The sequence below is a fragment of the Nylanderia fulva genome, unplaced genomic scaffold, assembly GCF_048542155.1.
Source record: "Nylanderia fulva isolate GAGA-0341 unplaced genomic scaffold, ASM4854215v1 Scaffold21, whole genome shotgun sequence".
NCBI classification, from domain to species: Eukaryota; Metazoa; Arthropoda; class Insecta; order Hymenoptera; family Formicidae; genus Nylanderia; species Nylanderia fulva.
The window spans coordinates 3,093,079-3,116,310 of record NW_028190275.1 but is presented as its reverse complement, the minus strand read 5'-3'; the positions used below and the strand labels follow the sequence as shown (position 1 = coordinate 3,116,310).

General features: G+C 33.5%; 3 protein-coding genes across 6 annotated transcripts; 1 reads left to right on the top strand and 2 right to left on the bottom strand.

Moving 5' to 3' along the window:
• Positions 1–607: 607 nt before the first annotated feature.
• Positions 608–3,213, top strand: LOC114940525 (mitochondrial ornithine transporter 1). Its single transcript, XM_029315243.2, has 5 exons — positions 608–999; positions 1,797–2,033; positions 2,165–2,328; positions 2,412–2,687; positions 2,792–3,213. Exons 1-5 carry the CDS (start codon positions 879–881, stop codon positions 2,963–2,965), a joined length of 972 nt encoding a protein of 323 aa, XP_029171076.1. The 5' UTR covers positions 608–878; the 3' UTR covers positions 2,966–3,213.
• Positions 2,163–6,583, bottom strand: LOC114940524 (uncharacterized). 4 transcript variants are annotated; one of them, XM_029315239.2, is made up of 8 exons: positions 5,391–6,582; positions 5,085–5,246; positions 4,846–5,004; positions 4,516–4,741; positions 4,346–4,432; positions 3,965–4,258; positions 2,815–3,616; positions 2,163–2,701 (listed from the first exon to the last, which is right to left on the bottom strand). In XM_029315239.2, exons 1-7 carry the CDS (start codon positions 6,419–6,421, stop codon positions 3,515–3,517), a joined length of 2,061 nt encoding a protein of 686 aa, XP_029171072.2. In that variant the 5' UTR covers positions 6,422–6,582; the 3' UTR covers positions 2,163–2,701; positions 2,815–3,514. The 4 variants fall into 4 exon arrangements, with proteins under 4 accessions (XP_029171072.2, XP_029171073.2, XP_029171074.2 ...); XM_029315240.2 differs by lacking the exons at positions 2,163–2,701; positions 2,815–3,616 and having other exon boundaries at positions 4,013–4,277; positions 4,351–4,432; positions 5,391–6,583; XM_029315241.2 differs by lacking the exons at positions 2,163–2,701; positions 2,815–3,616 and having other exon boundaries at positions 4,013–4,274; positions 4,351–4,432; positions 5,391–6,583.
• A 555-nt stretch (positions 6,584–7,138) lies between these two features.
• LOC114940503 (uncharacterized) lies at positions 7,139–22,416 on the bottom strand. The gene is made up of 4 exons (XM_029315211.2): positions 21,676–22,416; positions 9,019–9,098; positions 8,771–8,915; positions 7,139–8,217 (listed from the first exon to the last, which is right to left on the bottom strand). Exons 1-4 carry the CDS (start codon positions 21,682–21,684, stop codon positions 8,122–8,124), a joined length of 330 nt encoding a protein of 109 aa, XP_029171044.1. The 5' UTR covers positions 21,685–22,416; the 3' UTR covers positions 7,139–8,121.
• Positions 22,417–23,232: the final 816 nt, after the last annotated feature.

Here is a 23,232-nt window from a genome sequence, read left to right as displayed (position 1 = left end):
CTGCGCGTTTCCATGACGACCCGGCCGCGGACCTTCGGGATCCTCCGGCGTCCTCCCGTAACTTAGCAACTACGATCTGCCCTCGCCATCGCATTCCGAGATCATTTTTTTTTGTTTTTCACAATGCATACATATGTATTTATTACTTTATTTACATCGAGTATGTTATTGTCAGGGCATTCTTCAACATCTTGGCAATTTTGGATATTTATGTCATAGTTTAATACCAAAAATTCTCTTTCAATTCTTATTACTTTTTGTTTAGATAAAAATATACATAAACGACAAAATATATTATATTACATATATATATATAACTTATATTCTATATATAATAATTGTTAAATATATATATATATATATATATATATATATAATTATTAAATATAATTTTAAATATATAATTATTTAAAATATGTAATATTATATATAATTTTAAATATAATTATATATACTATAGTACCATAATCATTAAGTATATAATAATCATATATAATAAATCTATATATTTATTATATATGATCTCATATTTTTCTCCCGAGAGCAAATTAATTTCTCTACATGAATATCTTTTGAATCATTATTTTCGATACGAATCTAACCTAACCTAACCTAAAAACTAGAATTCTTCTCTCCAATACATCGGAGACGCTACAGCGAAAATGTCACCGAGGGGCCCAGGAATTTCTCGAGCCGATCCTGCTCGATCACGCGCGATAGCGGCTTCTCTTCAGATACAGTAGTCTTACGAAATACCCGCTCATCAGTATCGCGCCTTGCACGCGGCGAGAACTGATTCATTGTACGCTTGTCTTGTCTCGAACGTACATGTGATTGCGTCAGTTTTTTTACTTGAAAATTTTAAATAATATACCACGATGACGACGGAAAGTGTCGCCGGAACGATCGGCGCGAAGTTGCCTCACGTGTCAAAGGAGAACAGCTGTGCCATGGAAAATATCAAAGCCGGCGTGATCGATTTCGTGGCCGGCTCGCTTGGTAATTTCCAGTATAATCGTGCTTTTATTTTTTTATACGCGATATCTTTCCGTTTACGTACTTTACGAACAATTGTGCATCGTAAAGTACGCGGATAAAGACCAAAAGTCACGTGTACCAATGGAAAATTGTTATAACTTATATGTATATATATTTTATTATATATTATTATATATAATATAATAATTATAATTATATACATATATATAATTCTTATATTCAATAAAAAACTATTAAATTATAAAATATATATCACATATATACATATATTTGTAATAGATTTGGCAGAAAGATAATATTTCTGGATTACTCCAATCTCTCAATGTGTTTTATCTTTCACATAAATATGTAATCAACAGATAAATTCAAACTAGTTATCGATGAAATTGACGCGAGATGGTATCTTTTATCATTACAAGAAAAGAAAAAGAAAATTAATACTTTGCATTTGTTGAGAAAATATATCACACATTTTGTAACAATTTACAGATTTTTAAATTATATCATGTATATCGAATGCACGAATAAACATTACAAACTGATATAGGAAGATATATTATTTTCATTTTAACATTTGACACACACTCTTTCATCAAATGTTTATACTTGTTAGTTTAACTAGTTTCAGATAAGAGTTATTTTTTATTACTCATAAAAAAGAAACAGCCCGTAAATACTATCTGATATGTGAGATATATACATTTTCACGTCGTAAATTGATAATATATAACAATATTATTATTATATTATATAATAATAATATATATTATCGTAACAATATTTTTTAACATTTATAGGCGGTGTAGCACTTGTCTACGTAGGCCAACCACTGGACACTGTAAAAGTGAAGATGCAGACGTTTCCGTCCATATATAAAAGCATGGCAAATTGCTTTCTACGTACCCTGAGGACAGACGGTATCGCGAGGGGTTTGTACGCCGGGACGATCCCCGCGGTGGCTGCCAACGTCGCCGAGAACTCAGTCTTATTCGCGGCATACGGCGGTTGTCAGAAAGCAATAGCTAATTTATTAGGTAAATCGTAAACCGCATTCACGATATCTTAAAGCAAAAGAATTTCGAACAAGCCAAGCCATATTGTGTGATCACCCATTCAATAATACAAAAAATGTAATTGCTGTTTTTAAGTCAATTTTCTCTTACAGGTGTACAGAACGTAAAAGAGCTGAACTCCTTCAGCAACGCCTGCGCCGGCTTCTTTGCCGCGTTTTTCTCCTCGCTGACGTTATGCCCGACCGAGTTGATAAAGTGCAAGTTGCAGGCGATGAGGGAAGTCGAACAGATACAAACAACCGCGAACAAATCCATGGTGAATAGCGCCCGATGACGGTAGCTTTTAATGACAACTTTATAAACTTACGAATTTTGAGTGACATTGTCGTTGCTTCTCAGAAATCTCGCGTAGGACCGTGGAATCTGACGAGACAGATTCTTAGGGAGCAAGGTGTAAGAGGCCTGTTTACAGGTCTGTCGTCGACGATAGCCCGAGAGATGCCAGGCTATTTCTTCTTTTTCGGCGGTTACGAGGCCACGAGGGAGTTGCTGACGACGAAGGGTCAGAAGCGGGAAGACATCGGTTGGCAGAAAACGATGGTGGCCGGAGCAGTTGGAGGCGCGCTGCTCTGGCTAGCGATATTTCCCGCTGATGTGGTTAAGAGCAGAATACAGGTTCGTCTTCATCGCTGCAAAAAGCACATTTAATAATAATATGACGTAATGATACTAAAAGTCTAGTGCAAAAAGATGTAATTCCCGTCTTTTGTTTTTATTAGGTGCAAAACTTAAAAACACCTGCCTTGATAATCTTCAAGGATATCCTGCGACAAGAAGGCATCGGCGCGTTATATAATGGATTGACGCCGACCTTGATAAGAACGGTACCAGCGACGGCGACGCTGTTCATCACCGTCGAATACACGAAGAAATTTATGCACAATTACTTTTGAAACAGACCAGTATTTTCACTTTCTCATGCCTCTTGAGAATCTGACATATTAGAAAAATATAAAAAAAAAAAAAATTAAAACAATGCCACACAAACTCCACATCGCCTATATATCTGTAAATATTAAAAAATGATGTAATGTGTACATTATAGTAATATGTATAACATATGTGTAATTAGAGTATTGCATATATGATGTATAATAAGAAATTGTTATTAACATTTTGTTAATAAAAGCTATATTTCCAACGACTTTCTTTTCATATTCCTAATATGTTTTAGTTATACAATAATTAAAATATTTATATATAATAACATATTTAAAAGAATTTATATAATTTATATGTAATTTTTTCTCTAATTACATACATGATTATACAAGTTACGAAAGACTGTAATAGAGATTCAATTACTACACAACTATCTCTATATGTGTAAACTATTATACAGAAACAAATAGAAAGATGTAAAAGTGATCTATATCAACAATTCAAGAGTCAAAATACATAGTTTATTATTTAAATATATAGTGATCAAATCTTATCCAATATTATTTGTTGGATAATTCTGTGTTATCCTTAAATATAAGCTTTTTGAGATAATTACACCTCTCTTGTGGTGTTGCACATTCGAACCAAGAAATATGTGATATCTGTAAAAGATCAAAACATTCTTTTTATTATTTATCTTTCATTCTAATTAACACAAATGTCTCAAATATATTCTAAAACTAAATTTCTCAACACAAGTTCTACAAATTTTAATTACAATATTTTAATTTTAAATTTAAATAATTTTAAAATTTTATTTATCATAATTAATAATGATATCAAAAATTACAGAAAATGACTTAAGTTATAAGATTCAATCAAGAATTGTAAAGAAATTTAAAACATGAAATTTCATGAAGCTTTTAACATACTTCAAATTTTCTTATTATTTTTAATCAGATTGATACATTAAATAAATATATCGATAAAATATATCGATAAAAACTTACCATGATTGGCGTATATCCAATTATAGACAACTGTCTTAGTTTTGTAGCCAACATTCCGGTGGGCAAATTAGTGTTCCTTATTAAAAGTCCATGAGGACCCATGACGAGGGCAATCCACTTGTTCTTCAAAGTTTCCTTGTCCACGCGCATGATCTCACATGTTTGATATTGCGATAGGAATTCCTTCGATGGTAGAAGTCGATTCTGTTCGTCCAGACAGAAGACGATGTCTGGAGGCGTGTAATGAGGCAACGGTCGGACGACCGATATATCCGATGTAGTATTAAACAGCTCCTGTTGTTAATGAGAGCTACTGTAAGAATATTCATTACACATAATTTCTAATAAATAAACGTAGGATTATCCGACGTAGGAATATACCTTACACGTTTGGAGCACGCTTGTAAAAAGAAGATTCCCCCTACTCGATTCTGCTGCGTCGATCTTGGAAGGTTCCTGGAAAAATTTCTGCAAGAGACAATTAAATCTATTAATATGTATTATTTAGTCGACAATTTTACAAAACATGCAATTACAGCCTCTTTGTGTACCTTCTCTAGAGTCTCACATGTAGAGAACTTGAGGAATGGCCCTTTGTACTCTGGTACTTCCAGCCGGAGGCTATAATCCAACACATTGTATTCACGTGTGAGGTATCTAGATCTGCGATATATCTTGTCAAGATGTTCTTGTGCCATGATGCGTCCAATTAGATCCGTGGGGTAAATACTTAATACCGCCAGAAATCCCAGAACGCGTGAAGCTACTTGTGGATACCTGTGGTTAAAAAAATTTTAAGCATTACTAAAATAAAATAGATGTAACTTTTATATAAAAATCTTCTTTTTTATTTAGAAATCTATCATTGTTATAACACTTACTGTGATATCTCGCCGGCCCGACTCGTGTCCCAAGTTCTCCTGAGTTCTTCAATTATATTTTGATAGACACTGTTGCTCTTATCAACATTAAGACAAGCGAGCACGAAGCAAAATCTCTCAAAGTCTTTCAGTCTCGCAGTCTTTATTTCGCTATTGAATCTGAGTACATATCAATCGTATGCATTACTTATTACCTTCTCCAAGTAAGGGCAATATACACAGACAAAGATAAAATTTACCTTTTGATTAGTCTATCTATGAACTCCTCGTCGTATAACGCGACCCTCGCGCACGCATGTGCGACGTGTGTCAAAGACATCAACGTAAAACGTGGTTCGTGCGGCGTCAGAGCTTTCACCAATTCCTGAAGCGTAGGGATTGCTGTGAGTTGCATGCTATATCTGTTAGTAAAAAAATATTAAATCTATAAAATATTGAAATAAATAACTATAAAAAATATACTGTAAATGTACTATTCAATTTTTAAAAAATATTACAAATAAAATCAATAATTCTACAAGTTAAAGAATATTCGATTATTTTACCTTATTAATTTTATGAGTGCTCCGATACTGACGCTATCCACAGCCTCTACTTCATCGATAGTTTTTCTCATGATTTGAATTAGGAAATTAACATTTCTAATTTTCGTGCTGGTTTTGAAGAAACCTAACGCCGCTATCGCTAACTCATTGATCGACAAGTCGTGTATGCAACTTTCCAAATAATATTCAATCTCGTACATATTTATAGGTGGCCTCCTACATACATTCAGAAAGAACAAAACCTGCACCATCTGTCTAGGAGTAAGCTTATTAGGTTTGTTACCTAATTTTCTCATGGAATACCATATATACTCAGACTTGTTACGCATCAACTGATATATGACGTCGCAGAGTAACAGCATCTCACTAATGTTCAACTGCGTGAAACGCTTTACGCACTCCCTGTCCAAACGACCACAAAACTTCTGGTGGAAATGATAATTTTGAAAATTGCAAAATGGCACCAAGTGTCGCATCACTATCTTCAAATCATCATTGCTCAGCTTCTGTATGCACATCGCGTTGAATGCGTTCACGTACTTTAAAGGATCGATGCACTCATATTTGCCCTGAGAAATATTGTAGGACAGCTTCTTGACGGCCGACACCATCTCCTCGCCTGTCATCAGACTCCAATCCTGCTCCAGGAGTCTCAGGACCTCGTCGTTCGTGATGTAGGCGTGCGTCGTGATTGGCTTCATTATAGTCGACGTATAGTGGATCGAATTCCGAAACAGATTGTGAGCGTACTCGTTTTCCTGTATCTTCTCCGGCCTGGAGCTCTCGCGGCGGTAGTCCAGGTCGAAATCTACCTGTTGATGATCGGGGAAGAGCACCGTGAATTCCCGACATAGACGCGGATTGCGCGCCACGTGGTGCGCGTGTGACGTCACGCGGTAGCTGTCAATGAGTCCGCGTTGCGACAGGGTGCCGATCGTGCGCTGGACGTGGTTACCCTGGTCACATAACCTTGACAGCACCGAATACGTGCACCGCAAACGATTCAGCCTCTGTGCTAATACACTCATCATAGAAAGCTTTTTTTCTCACAGGCGATTAAATCGAGATGATTCGGAATTAATTTTTTTTCATGTCAATGTCGCGAAGAAGCGTTTTTTGCAGAACCGGTCTTGATTTGAGGTTACACAGACAGCGATCTCTAGAAACGTGTGTGCTATGAAGAGATTGTGAGATAGATGAACAAATCTTTTCTGATTTTCTGCCCTCTTGACGCGACATCTCGCGCGCAAAGTTCGAGACTGTCGCGCGTCCATTTTGAATTGTAATTTTGTTCCATTACGTTTCCATTCGTGATATTGAGTGATTTATGAATAGCAGAAACAGCGCGAGAAATAAGAAATCGATAACATTCACATTCAAATTAATTATATATTGCAAACAAAAACTTTCCACTTCTCGAAGAAAAGCCTATTTCTTATAAAAATTCTATTTTTAGAAAATATGCGATTGTATATACTTTACAGAGAAAACTTAAGTAAATTTAAATAATTTTAAAATCAACTTTTACAAAAAGCAGATCTTCATAAAAATGTAAAATTTTGTAAAATTTTATACATGATGGCTTCTTGTCAATTAATTTGCTTATAATTTCGAATATAATTTTTGCAGATTTGTTATAAAAATAATATACTAAAAAATAACACAATAGCTTATATATAAATAGTGGGGTGTATTATAGTATATATATTGCAAACCTGATTTTTCCATAACCTTTATAACAATGAATGTATCGATGATGTAATTAAAGTTTATTGATTATTGTACGATGCGATTAATACACGTCAATTGTTGCATTGAAAGTATATATAATATATATGTAAGAAGCCTCCATTTTTTTATCAAGTATGTACATATACTTTATTTGAAACATAAGCAAAACACTCTGAAACATCACATATAACATCGTTTTACATCTCTCTCTTTGTATGTATGTACAAGAACTTGATTTGCCGATCGCGTAACGAGTCTTATATATGCATATACGATAATCCAAGAGAAACTGACTCCACAGTTCCTTTTAGCGCGAGAGTTGAATATTTGCGAAACAACAATCGGAAGAGAATAATTCGAATAATAACGGGGAATAACATTTCGCTCCGTTTTCCTAAACTATCGATATAGATGTGTATAAGGCGAGCTAAAGTATATCATTTGCATAAAAGAGTTAAATAAATATAAATCACTTTCGTGATTAATTTTCGTAAAATTTAAATATAAAATGTTATATAAAGAAAATTTTTTTAATTTGTGTATACATATATTTCTCTATTTAAAATTATGCATATACTATATATATTTAAAAATATAAAACAGAATGCCGATTCAGAAAGATGATTAACGCAAATGATACGACGATAATCGTTTCGCGCGTGTTCCATTCTACAAGATCGAGATAGTAAATTGGCCTTTCTTTCCATTGTGCTGGTCAAATGTTTATTAGAAGTCAAGGTGCTAACAACATGCGTACACGCATATTACGATTTCTTTTATTTTTTCTTTTTTTTGTGTTTCGTCAGATTTGCAAGAAGAGGAGAGGAAAAAGAGAGGATATCTATCGGGGAGTATAGAATCAGGAAAAACGCGGTGTAGTCAGGCCGGATAATATAATAAAAGGTAATCAAACGGACGAGAGTGATTTATCTGGAAAGTATTCGATCGATCGGTTATCTCTTTGCAGAGCGTCGACATAATCCCGTGTGTGATCGCCGAATCAATAATCCGTATATACATCCTGTGGATCGACTCGCGGCAGCTTCTTCTTCGAATGGAGAGGTAAAAGCTCAGCTGGATAAACGTTTCTGGGAGTCTAAAATCAACAAAAAGAAATTATTAATCTATCCACACTGACCTTAATTAATAAAATTGAAATTTTAATCATTTTTTTCACTTAATTTTATTTGAATTGTATTAATTAATATTTATTAATTTATTATTCTTATTATTATTGTTTGGCAGATTATAATTATTGATAAATAATTAATGAGAGGACCATCAAACTAATTTTTTAATGGAGAAATAAAAGCGAGAAATTTGTCTAAGTGTAATAATTGTTTAATTTCCAATTTACACTTGGCAAAATTGATTTTATTAAAGTGTCATGATTCTATCTTTCAATCATTTTTAATAATAATTGAAAATAATGATCAAAGATGCATTTTCTCTTTCTTTCGTGCATGAATATAAAATTTGCATTTTATATATTAAATATTTTTTATTCTATATTTTTAAACTTTTTAAATTAAGGATATAGCGAATATTCGCAAAATGCATCAATTAAATAAAGAAAGCAATTAAACTCTCTGAAAATAATCTCATCACGTTATTGACCTATCTCGATAACGAGATACTTTTATACTTACGTCATCGAGAACCGCGATCAAGAATCTCATCTTGGGAAGTTTGCTGCAATCAGTCTCTTCACAGTCTATGGTACGCATGAAAGGGTATGGTGTCAAGCGTTTCCTTATCTGTGAACCCCGGCAGGAAGGCTCAAACGGATTTCTCCTGTAATAACGCGATCCCACTTTATTCTATGCCGGTTGTTGCTTTTTCTTTTTCGATACGCAACATAAAAAAAAAATAAGACAAACGAAAATGCAAAGCTTACTCGCAATTCACTGCGCTGACCCAAGACTGATAGTAGCACACGACAATGGTGAAGATGATTATGCATCGTTGTACAAACGTCTGAAACGCGGAAATCAAGGGATTACATAATTTTACGTAACTACATACAAAGATTACATCGTCGTAAAAAAATAAGAAAGAAAATTTCACTTCGCATTAAATTACTTTCATTCTCTCTCTTCAACTCCCTTCTGCGTTTATTAATCATTTCTAAATCATTACTTATCCATTAAGACGAATGTACCTGCGTCTATCTATAATAAGGATAAAAAATCGAAGGAAAAGAATTTGCGCGAAGTTGTCAATAAAATTTTAATTAATGAACTTCTAATAAGCTTTTTACAGCACAAAGTGTAGCAATCAAGACTGTAAGCCGACCTTAATTATCTAGAAAATTGACACACCGTCAAAGAGTATACGAAGGGCAAAGGTTTCGCTTCTGCAAGGGATCAGAAGGTGCAAAGTGACGTTCGACGAACGTCATCGTAGAGAAATACTGACTGTCTCTTGTATTTCGAGATGATGACGCGATGAAGATACCCTTAGTTTTACGTGAACGTATAATAGATAGGAACTCGTTTCTAACGAAAGGTCATCTCGTTTGGTCCAGCACGATCATGGAATCGTGTCGCTCATTTATTTGTCGAAGCCGCGAAAAAACGAGCAGCAAACATCGCCATTCGCATCGGCCAATTTGCAGAGTCGCCTGCGTGTGTCGCCATTATGCCGCATCTGCTCGATTTTTCCTCGAGTGGTTTACAAAGGGGAAAGGTCGTGAATTTCGAGGGATAGATATCGCGTTCCTGTGCGTGTATTCCCGGACAAAGCTGTCTAATTTTGAATTTCATTTATCTAATATAATGACGGGGGTATAAATGCGGTCTAATATTTGTGCGCGATATCGCGTATTCAAACGATATCATAGCCGTACTTACAATTAGCGTTAAATATGACGGTGCGAACGTGGGCGATTTTAATTCGCGTTTATGTACAAAGGTTCGCGCGAATTAATTGCAAAGTTTGTCGATAAACCTAGCTTCATTTTCTAATTATCACATCGAAGTCTTTTTGTAACAAAAAAGAGAGAAAGAGAGAGAGATAAATTCTCAAATCGCTCTTGTAATAAATATTTCTATCATAATATATGTATAAATGTACATTAATATAAAAATATGAAATAAATTTCAAATTAAATAATTCACTTCTTCTTTGTGTTAGAAAAATTTAATGTAATTAAACAAAAACATCAAAGCGTTATCACAATTTTAAAAATTCAAGCATAAATCTTGATTCCCGAACTTTATATATTTTAAAATTTTAGACAAATAGGAATTGGTACATTAAGAACTGTTGAAAGTGCTATGTATTTATAGAAAATATATAGAAAAGAAACTAGATTGAAATATCTCATTATTTTATTTTTTATATATTTTCTATACTTATTATTTTATTTTTTTACGTTTAAAAGGACTCGAAAGTACAGCATTTATTTTTACGCTCATTTTCTCGCCCATTCTCTCGCTCTTCTCGGACAAAATTTCAGATTTATCAGACTAATGATACTCGGAAAATAAGGAAGTCGAGATTCTAGGTATGACTCGACGCAATAAAAATGATTTATTTTTCTTCGCCGGGAAATCCATTTGACGCTTTTGTGCGATTAGTTATTCGTTTATGTATTTTAATATACCACCACCTATTTCATCAAGTTCGCGATATTATTTGCTCCTCGACGATGATTGAGCAAAATTAAACGCACAGATCACGTAGCGCACACGTCGTAAAGAGACAGCCTCGTTTTTAGAATGCAGGAATGAGATTTCTTTCTCATCCGTCTCCGAGAATCCGCAGGAAAATCCCGCCGCATAAATATCGCCGTTTCAGATTATTCCCTGATGCTTTTATTTTTTTTTCTTTACATCTTGCACGAGCGGGTGCACATATTCTCTCATATTAATTCCCTCTCGTGAACTTATCTGAATCTGACAATAGAATTTCTCGAGCGCGAACATTTCTTTCGAAGAGGAACTTTGAATCGGATGTATATACATTTGTACAAAATGCGTATATACTCTGCTGAGAAATATATTTTCTTTTGTCGCCAAATAATTTTGTGAAAGAGAAGGAATTATCTTTTCTCGACGTACAATGAATCATTTATATCTCTCTATTGCAACAAGCATGAAAATTTTAATCGTCAAATTGCCTAATGTGTTTCGCTTTTTTAGACTGTGTATTAATAAAAAATATGCCCATTTCGTAATTTGTTATGCTTTACTCGAAGCAAAAATACATGTTTGCGACGTTTTTTTTGTCAAACGAACCTGTTTGTAAACTCGAAATGGTAGTATACAAATATGAGACACAGGCAATAGAAAATAGAAAAAATATTGCCAGAAGGATATTATTATAAATAGTTGAAATTGATACGAGAGATTAAATCAAATAAATATCCGATGATGAAAGCAATATAGCATCGCTTGCATCGCGCGAATATTCTATCATAATTTATCTATTTCATATATCCTCTTTCAGATAAACTTACTTAAATTACATGGAAAAAGAAAATTAAACAATTATATTTTATTGTGCAAAACGATTATGGATTAATTGTATGAAAAATGCAATTATAAGAAATATCTGTAACAATTATGGAAAACGTGAAGAAGAAAAAATATCTTTTTTTATTCCGTTTGAATTACGCAACTGCAAACTTTTCTTGCTCAACCAATTAGTAAATTAAAGTAACTTTATAATCATAAATGTGGCTTATACGCGAATTATTTTCATACATTTGACGTCCAAACTGATTTTGTATAATCAATGAATAGTATTATATATCTTTACGCAGGCACGCACACAGACACACACACACACACACACACACACACACACACACACACAAACATATATATTATGATACGAAGCGTATTTGAAAGTTCTGTCGATTGTTATCGCATGAGTAGATTCGTTCTAATCTGGCGATTAACTTGAACAATATTCTGACAAACGAGATAATTCTTAATGTCGCTTCCGGCTATCTTTCCCACGGCTCTATACCTAATAGAGAATATATTACATGATCCTGAGAGACATAACAAATAATGTATTTCATACCTTAGGGTACTTAACTCGTAAACAAAACCATTTTGCACACAAATATATTAAAAAATATATCTTTCAATATAATTTTTATATCACATATATCCGTGTTGTATAAAAAGAATTAATATTTTCGAATATATTTGTGTGCGAAATGAATTTGTTTACGAGTTAAATACCCTAAGGTATGAAATACATTTGTTATATGTCTGTCAGGATCATGTAATATTATAATAATATTCTCTGTTAGATATAGAGCCGTGGGAAAGATAGCCGGAAGCGACATTAAGAATTATCTTGTGTGTCAGAATATTGCTCAAGTTAATCGCTAGATTAGAACGAATCTCCTCATGCAACAACAATCGACTGAGAATTTTCAAATACGCTTCGTATCATATACCCTAATATATATATATATATGTGTGTGTGTGTGTGTGTGTGTGTGTGTGTGTGTGTGTGTGTGCGCGCGCGCGCGCGTGCGTGCGTAAAGATATATAATACTATTAATTGATCATACAATCAGTTTGGATGTCAAATGTGTGAGAATAATTTGCATACAATCCACATTTGTGATTATAAAGTTAATTTATCTTGTAACCAGAAGAAATGTTATCAAATAGTCAAAGAAAATTGTGCGGTATAAGGTGGAAGTAAGTTAGAAAAAAATGTTTGATATTGCCTAATATAATGAAAAATGTCTCGATGAAAAATTCGAAAAATTTAGAAACAGTTTACTTCGCTCTTGTATTATTTCGGCGTTATTCCTTGTAAATTAATGATTTTTTTCATGTCCTGATACACGTATACGTACGTGCAGACATATCGCTTCACCCAAGAGAGAGAGAGATAGTTATGTATATTGGTAGGAAATTGATCAAAGAGCTCACTCAATCGGAATAGGCAACGCCAGGGGCCGAGCAGGTCGTACGACGATAATGACGCATACACGGCTGATTTTAGTTAATTGGCGGCTATTGTAATTGCAGAAATTATGCGAATGAATTGCTGCGCATTTGATAAGACTCATTGTTTCGGTAACTCAATGATCGAGTCGATTATATCGATTATATGGACACATCTGAAATATCTGTTAATCCGAACTTATTATAACAGAAACCGATTCTCTCGCCGAAGAAAATATTTATTATATTATAATAAATTATATATAAAGATAATATAATAATTATATAATAACTTTTTAATAAAAATTATTGTGTATAAATTATATTATAATATAATATGATAAATATCATATATTGTATAATAATTATATAAAATAGAAAAATTATAATAAAAGTATTACATTATATATTAGAAAAAAGTTTGTGCATATTCATTATAATTTAAACATACTGTGATACAAACATTATTAATTTCACGAAATAATTTAATAATCAATTGTTACATTTTGCAAGAAGCAATCTCCATTACGTAAAAAAATTCAAAAGAATAAAACAATTAATTAAATGGTAAAATGCACGAATTGTAATTAATTAATTTCGACTTCCATGCGCCTATATTTTATTCTCAATACGTTGGAATAATTCGAGAAAACAGCACAAATCGCCTGATTATTGAATGCAGAGACAAGTATCGCGGATGTTGTCATCGTAATTAAAAAATAACACTTGTCAAGAGGTCATTAAAAAAACGCATATATCGAGACGTGCAAGTACACGCGCGTAAACGAAGACGGATCTACGAAATACCCCGAAACACGATCACGATATCCGCGATGTTTCGGTCCACGTTAATTGTCAAACAACCCCGGATAAATAGTTCCTAATCAGATTAATTCGCATCTTTCTTCGTTTATGTGACACACGTGTCGAGTCGTTGACCACTCATCCTCGTTAATCCGAGTCGCAGGACATAATCCTACTTTTTGAAAAACACCACGGATTTAATGCCTGGCCTTGTTTGCCTCATTTGTGAGACATTTTACGGTCGTATCGTGAATAACGTGGGACGTACGTCAGATTTGCGATATTTATTTGTCCGTCAAAGGTCAAAATAGACCGAATCTTTTTTTGTCGCAAAATAATTTATGTTTCGACCAAGCGATAATTATAGCTATCGAATTGGGACTGAAATACGATCGTAAACGTAATAGTGACTTCTGCGATATAATCATACGAAAGCAGATACCTATACATATATTTACGTCAACGCGCGATACCATTGTTATTGCCTAAAAAAAATTGATACCGATAATTCTATACACGCGTTAATTATCAGTACACGCGTACAAACTGTTTTCAAGATCGTGTCATCATCAATTAACTTGATTGCATCGATTATGTTTTATTATATAATTATATAATAAATCAATCAAACATATATAAGCGAAATAAAAAGTCCTAAATATGAAATATATTGGTCGATTATATTATATATTATGATAATTATGATACTTTATTTTACTCTCGTTTCCCAACGTGATATTAATAATGTATATAATACGCGATAATTTTATAATAAATGACATTTGAAAAAACGTTATGTAAATTCACTTCTCTATATATTCGTTCATTTAATTAAATAGCAACGAATTAAATATAAGCGGAGTCATTTAATTAAATGACCATCAAAAGATACTCTAATCAGATATAATACAGAACGAGTCGCATATATATATGGACTCGAACAAATGTAGAATATTATATGTATAATAATGCATAATATATTTTATGATGTATTAATATATTAAGGAGTATAAATAATGAATCTCACAAAGCACAGATATCACTTGTAACATTAATCCTCTCTTCTTTCTCATCCTTCAAAATCAGCTGTTTTTACCCTGTGTAAATTACGTTTCTCGATACGCGAACCAAAATTAGTGCGCATCTAGTATTTAATTTAAACGACAGCGAGGTTTACATCAGATGTATCAAGTTTGTGAAAAGTACAGACAAGATTTAGATAAAGTACGATTTAATGCGATTTAATGCATGAATTATTTAATATACGAGCGTTTATAGCTCTATTATATGCCTGATACACGTATTATTTCGATACGATACATATCGTATCAGTTTATAATTCTCATTTATATTTACACCACTGAGACTAAACACATTTAGAATGAATATATTACTTGATGCACGTGTCAAACAATCCGATCGGTATAAATTAACAATAAGCTATTATTCCTCATTTCCATTAATATTATGTAGTATCCATCTAATGTGTAATTGTTAAGTATTTTAATTATTTTTGAATTAAAAATTAAAATGTAACAGATATAAAAATCGCTTCGCTTATTGCAAGCGCAATAACGTTATTCTTCGATTCGATTCATATTTTTATTATATATGCTTTGCTTTCTCGCACGCATTCAATATAAAATTAATATTATTACTATTTTTATTTATCGCATACACGGCATAGATTAAAAAAAACAATTTGCAGTCGCTTCAATGATATATCAAAAATACATTGATATCCAACTGGCCGTGCCTTCATTTACGCGCGTAAATTAACACAACAATCAATTTCGACGACTGTGTATATTTTATCGAAATGCGTCTTCCGTTGCCCGCAGACTTCAATATATGAATATTGTTACGTACACAAGGCGTTCGTTTTTTTTTTTTTTCACAATGCTTTTTCTCTTTCATTCACCCTCTTCTATTGTTTCTTCTGCGAGGGTGATATCAATTACCAAGGTCGGTGGATCGCACTCGTTGTTTTTTTTGAAGAAACATTAGTCGCTATGTTTGTGTATGCTAATGGTACTAGGGCACGAACAATCCGTAAAAGTGGACACATTAGATTTGTAAAGCGAAGTATCGTGTACGCGGAAATTGAGTTACAATTTCGGATATGAGCGAAGTTTTCAGAATTATCTGGCGCGTTTGATATATACGTGCCAAAAACGTTACGTCAAGAGACTCTTTCACGGTACATAAGTTCAATTAAATTTTTTTTTCTTCGCGATGCACATTATTATTTTGCCCGATATTATTTCGTTTTACAGCATAATTTATGACTATTATGCTCCTTCGCGGTTTTCGTCGTTTATATGTGCACCTCTTTCTTTGTCTCTCTCAGTTTGAGAGAAATAAATTCTCTCCCCGTATTTCGTCTTTGAAAATAACATTTCCTCCCTTAAGTGAATTTAATCGTTTTGTAGACGTTGCTCTCGTAGACAATTGATATTTCTCGCATAATGTGTTTGCTTTATATAATCTTTACGCAAATTGTTATATATTATCATTAAAAAAAAATAGATAAAATTATTATATACAGATACATGTCTCGAAAAGAATTTTACAGATAGATTCTTTGACAAATTCAAAGACAATTTTATGCTGAAAATAAAACAACGCGAAAACGATTTAAAAAGTCAGAGATTACGTCCGACATATTTTCTTCTCTTCAAGAAATGTACTTAATGCAAGAGAATGAAAAATCGCGACAAATAATGACCTCTGTTTTGTTTAGATGAAATTTGGATACGAAGGATCAATTTCTAAGATACTCTAAAATATCGAAAAACTCAACTTTGCTTTATATTCTGAATCCAATTTTATATTTTCCATATTTGCGAAAGTAAAATGTGAAAAATAAAAACTTGTACTCAAGAACTCTATCTTTGCCAGAGAATATGCACGGCTCATCTAACATCCTGCATCCTGACAGTGAATAAAGGAGCCAGGAGAAAGGAGAGAAAAGAGACAAAATCCTTTCAACGCACACTTTTTTACATTCATATGCAGGGTGTTTCAAAACTGGCGGAAAAGTTTTTAATGGCAGATTCCTGGTGTCACTCGGAAACGATTTTTCCTCAGCGAAAATGTCGAGACACCAATCATTTTCGAATTATAAGCAGTTGATGAAGTTAATTTTAGACAAAGTTCGCTTTAATAGAATTTTAATATAAGGCCTAGTTACAAAGATACATAATATAACAAAAATTGAGAACATGCTAAAAAATGATGCGTCTCCCTCAACATTTCCATTAAGGAAAAATCGTCTCCGAATAATACGAGGAATCTGACATGACAAATTTGTCCGGCAGTTCTGAAACATCTTATATAATTGAACTTTCTTTCGATAATCCGACACTTTGGCCGCGTAATTGCGTTATTTGTTCGATATCGTAGCTTCATTAGTGAGCTAATGATACGCGTTTACGAGCACCGTCGCGTCGCATCGAAGAAAACGAGGTGGAGACCAAACGGTACACATCGCGAAAGAGAGGAAGAAAAAGAAGGGGTAGAAGGGAAAAAGAGGAGAGGGTGCTTTCGCACCCCACGCGGAAAACGTAGGAAAGAGGGAGAGTCACGCTCGGATATGGGACGTCCTGGCGTCTCTTCGTCTGGTGGCACACAAAAAGCGTCATTCCCTACCCACGCATCCTTCGCGTCGCATATCCTCCTCGATCGTTGCCGATCTTCCGATCATATCCCGCGTCGATTCATTACTTTTCTTTTTCTCTCGACGTTATCGGTATCGCGCGCGATCGGAAGCGTGACAGCGTACGGGTGTCTTCCGTCTCTCCAATTCATCAATTACATCGAACGATATATCTTTCTCTCGTCCTTTCCCGGTCGAAGCTTTCTCGCGATTATGAGCGATAAAGGGTTACCCAAGCGAATCCATTGTCCCTCGACCGAGCGTTTTCTCGTTCCGTTGCTGATGGAGGATTATCTCGCGGATTATCGTCGAACTTTAGACAAGCCACGTGGTAGGACTCTTGAGAGAGAGAAAGAGAACGGTTTCTTTCAGAGACCGGGGGCGTAAATGTCTTTTACACTCTTCCCTTATATTCGATCCGGAATTGTTTTCCCTTAAAAGTCGGTCAGTCGAATCGTCATGCCGCTATTTTCTGAAATATATAACGTCTTTCGACGTTATTATTCCCTTAGTTTCTTTTTTGCCGCACCAACCGAGAGATAAAACGTCAAGGAAGATTACGTCACGTGTGAAATCGCGAGATCAGTTTTATTTGTCGTTATGATGCATTCGTTACCCTTCATATCGCGATATCTAACGGTAATATAATTTCCATTTTTGATATATGTATATCGTATGAGAGAGAAACGCTCCGCGATTAGGAGGGATTAATGCGCCCGGGGAATTATTCTCATAAAATAATATTTAGCCGACGAGAGAAAATAACGAGGGCACCTCTCGTAAGATCTCGTAACGTTGTCCCGTTCACGGTCGCCTTATACATATATATATATATATATATATATATATATATATATATATATATATATATAAACGTCTACCCGCTAACTGGCAGCGAGTAAAGAAACTTTATGCACTCTCTGGCGACTACTCGGACTAGACATAATGTCTCCAGCATCACCACCACGGTTACATTTGCCCTTTGATATGGCTCGTTCCGGTCGGAAATATATACACACGCGATATCTAAACTCGCAAAACTAACTCGCTGTCGTTTCGATATACGCGGTCAAGAAATACCGACAACAAAAGAAGATTTTTACGATAAACACGTCGGATCTGTTGCAAAATGTTTGACATTTTTATTAATGACTTCTCTTTCTCTCGACAACATTAGAAATAAATTTATAAATGACTTGTTTAATTAAAATAGTCAAAATTTGAATAAACTTATAAATAATTTAATCAATTAATATTCAATCGAAATTAGCGAGAAAAGGCAGACGAGCCATAGCATTATATTCGTGCTAATAAACAAATATATATATTATAATAAATATGGTTAAACATGATTATACTTTTATTCCATTATCATTCTGTTTTTTTTTACATGATTGCTTCACTATATTTGTTTATTAGCTCGAACATCCTGCTACGGCTGATCTGCTCTTTCTCGTTAATTTCGATTTTTTAACCCCTCGAGCCTTCTCTTTTAATTAATATTCAATTTCTCTGTTATAGATGAATTAACTCGATTGATCTAATAATTAATATAGGTACAATGTAATTTTTTAAATATCATGTATATACATAAAGATAAATTTGTGTTGTGTATATATAAAAGATGCTTATTAATTCCCGCTATCTTCTAAAAATTACTTTATTGAAGAACTTTTCTTTAAATTTCATCAAAAAGCTCTTTCATATTCGGTAGTAAACAAATTTATAATTTGCAAAGAGAAAAAAAATAGCAACTGCAACATTTTAATGAAACAATGTTTAAATTCTTATACGTGTTTTTGAAAATTCTATATTAATCTGATAATATTTTTTGGAAGAATTTTTAATAATAAAGTAAACATCAGCAATTACATAGACTTGAAATATTACGCGACAATATTGTCAAACTCTTAATGTTGTTTTAATTAAAATTATGGCATTCTAAATAAATTAATTTCAGTAAATATTTAAAGTTAACTTAATTAAATTAAACATTTAAAGATTTAATTTAAAAGTTTAAAGATTAATTTTTGTTAACTTTTAAACATTTAATTATAACAAAATAAACGCGTTTTTATACTTATATTTCAAGTCTTTGTAATTGTCGACGTATACATTATAATTCAAAATGCTTTGAAATTCGAATTGATAAAATATTTAAAAACATATAAAAATTTAATTATTGTATTTTGTTTAAAATTTTATAGTCCAACTTATTTTGTTTTCCTTACAACGAATTAAAAATTTTATTTATTACAAAGTATAAAGAAGTATTTGACAAAATTATTTATCTTTATTTGATCAAATTAAGAAGAATTTTAATATCTTCAATAGTTAGAAAGTGGCACGTAACAGAGTTAATGAAATACTTGATATATACATATATTGTCTATAGAACGTTCATTGACAATATTGAAATACTTTGCCAAGAAACTGAACAAAGTTGAAGAATCTTCCACTTAAAAGATTCGAGTGAATTAGAAAATCAATGTTAACAATATATGTTAAAACGTTTTACTGACGTACATTTATATGCAGGCTGTCATTTTTAGCACTTTTTGTGAAGATGAGAGAGCTGATACAGATCGCTAAAGTATAAAACTGCCCATAACTTGAGAATAAAATCAAATCGGACACACGTTTATAAACTTTTTGTTAACTGCTAAATTCATTTTTAAAATGGATGGATTTCTCAACTTACAAAACACCCTGTGCAAATAATATTTACACATACATACATACTTTTGTCGCATATTTTTAAAAGGGTTTCAACTGTAATTACAAATAATATATTCTTTTTAGTTTTTTTTATTATATAGTACTAATATGATATATGCTAATTGGCCGTGATTCATAGTTTTTAAATGAGTTGAACAAATTGCGATGCCTTGACAATGTAACATTTCAAATATCATGGGACATTGCTAAAGTGACGATAAAATGTCAAATGTGCAGTCTATTCGACAAACTGTTGCTGCGAATGCAGTTGACGTATATTGTCAGAAGTCTCGTCCAATCAACATCCATTTTATGTCTGTCGAGTTCTCCCTTTGACGTAATGCAATCCTTAAAAAAAGTATCGAGAACTCTGTGCGATAGAATCATTTTAATGTACGTATCTCTCTTTCGAGTTGCAAATGTGCAACGTAAAAAAAAAAAAAAAAAGATTTACACTGAAATCACTTGAAAATGTTTGCTTTGATTTAAAGGGATCGTGCACGTAATGATAGTATTTCTATCGCAAAATTTTTTATTTATTCAAAAATGTCAATCTAACAAGTATGCGTAAAAAATGCATGAAAAAGTGACATTTCGACATACGGTGTTCTCCATTGCGACAAATATTTAGGTAAATATTTACATAATTGCGAGGAATTTATTCGAGTTTGAAAAATGAAAACTATTTTATCTACGAAAAATACTCTCTCTCTCTCTCTCTCTCTCTCTCTCTCTCTCTCTCTCTCTCTCGTAGAAGTAATTCGCAAAAGTAACTCGAAACGATCGATTTACTCGCTATTATCGAGTTGGAGTCTCGAAGGACGGTAATTCGAAAATTTCACGGGGACTCGTATGTGTGTTGCTGTTATATACGTAATCGTAGCAGTGCATCTGCAGAAAATGAGGGAGGCACTTTCCCGCCTCCGGTTTCAATTACACTCTTCCGGATATAAAACTAAAAACCGGCGAAAACGAACGAATTGAAACCCGCGAACGAATAATTTGCATCCAGTTTGTATTACGCGATCGATTAATCTCTCATAAACACGTCGTTCGCGCTATAAAAACCTAATGTCTTGTCGCACTAAATTCGCTTATATTATTATCGCGATTGTTTTAGCCGCGCGCTTAAAATTTTCTAATAATTAAAAAAATATGTTGGCGGTTTTTCAAATAAATAGTTTTTTACATCTCGCGTTAAAATCCCTCGTCTCCCAGAAGTCTATCATTTTCCTTAATTTTCTATTTTATAAATTCTTCCTCGCTTAATTTTACTGTAAAAAAAAAAATAATAAGAAAAATCGCGAAAAGTCCCCGATGCACGCGGAATACGCCGAATATCTCCGCAAGAACAAAATCCATAAACTATATCATCCCTGCGCGCGCGTTTCATATATATTTGCGGGAGAGACGCGAATACAAAGCTCGGGAAGAAAAAAAAGCAGATACTCACGATCGTCATCTCGATAAGGGAACTTGCCGCTCTGCTGGCCCTCGCTATATATAACCACGTAACACTGGTCCCGCGTCCGTTTCGTAGCTTGGTACCGCTCTCTTCCTCGCACGAGGCGCGGATCGCGTCACAAGGGAGACTTTTTGGTAGCAGGGGGCTACGTATCTCTCTCGGGTGTACCGCCAAACAAGTTGGGGAGAGACTAAAGAGCTCCGAGAGTTTCGAGGTCAGAGGGCGAATGATTGGTGGAACTCGCGCGGGCTACATTTATACCGCTGTCTCATCCCCCTGACCCTTCCAACCCCCTTTTCGTTCTTCGTTCGAGAGCAAGAGCGGATCAGGCTCCCTGTGGTGGGCGCCACGCATCTCTCCACCACCACCGTCGCCGGTGGACGAACGCGTTCCTCCTATGCTCGTCGGAGAGTGCGTATCCTGGCCCCGTATTCTTATTACGTCATCATCCGCTGCGGTCTCCACCCAGAAAATAAAGAGAGAAAGGGATGAAAGGAGAAGGGGTAAATTTTGTTGGCGCGAAACTGAATGAAAAGTTGCGGCCGGGATGGGAGAGATGAAGCTGGTTGAGATTGCGAGGGCGGATTTTCTACTTCTTCGCCGGAACCTGGCTTATAAATAACCTAATGCCCTCATAGGAAGACAATTTTTATAATGCATTCTTCGTATTACGAGCGGTATATATTTTTGTAATGTTTGTTTGTCCGAATGCATGATCATCAAAAACTTGGATGTATTATATAGACTTTTCTAATTAATTAGTTTATTTGATAAAAAAACTTTTTTAACAAATGTTTTTATATAAAAAACATACTGGGTAATTTCTTCTTTTTTTTTTTTTTTACATATGCATCTCTCACTTTTTACCTTCACAGAAAAAACAGTATCCTTGAGAGAATGCAAATATGCCTTGATTCAAGTATATTTTATCCTTATAATAGCACCAAATATAAATAATTTTGGATAAAAGATAATTTATCCTTAAAACAAAGTGCAAAATATTCTTGGTTAAAGCTGAAATTTACTTATAAATATTGCAAGGACAAGTGACAAGTGTGCATCGGATATAAGCGGTACTTTCAAATAAATATAATAATTTTAGTTCAAATGTGACTAAGTTTGTTTTTACCATATACGATTTTTAAAACAAGAATATATCTTAAGGATAAAATATACTTTACACAAACTTATTTATTATTAAGGCAAATGAAAATTTGTGATTACAAAGAGCATTCTATGCTTAAATCAATCAAATAGCGTTCAAGAATAAAAATATACTTGAATCAAGGATTCCTTTTTTTCTGTGTTGATATTTTCGATTCTTGTGATTAGAATTGTATGAAAAATTATCGATTATAAACCCATGTACAATCGTAACAAAAGTAATGAAATAAAAAAAAAATTGCGCCAAGTGAAAGTAGAAACTTGTACCAGTGGAAAATTAAAGTTGCAGACATATATAGAGTCGTATAATGAATCAATAAAAATTTAAATTTGCAAAATAAAAAAATTTTAGTTAAAAAAACTGGGCGCGTTGTAATGAGT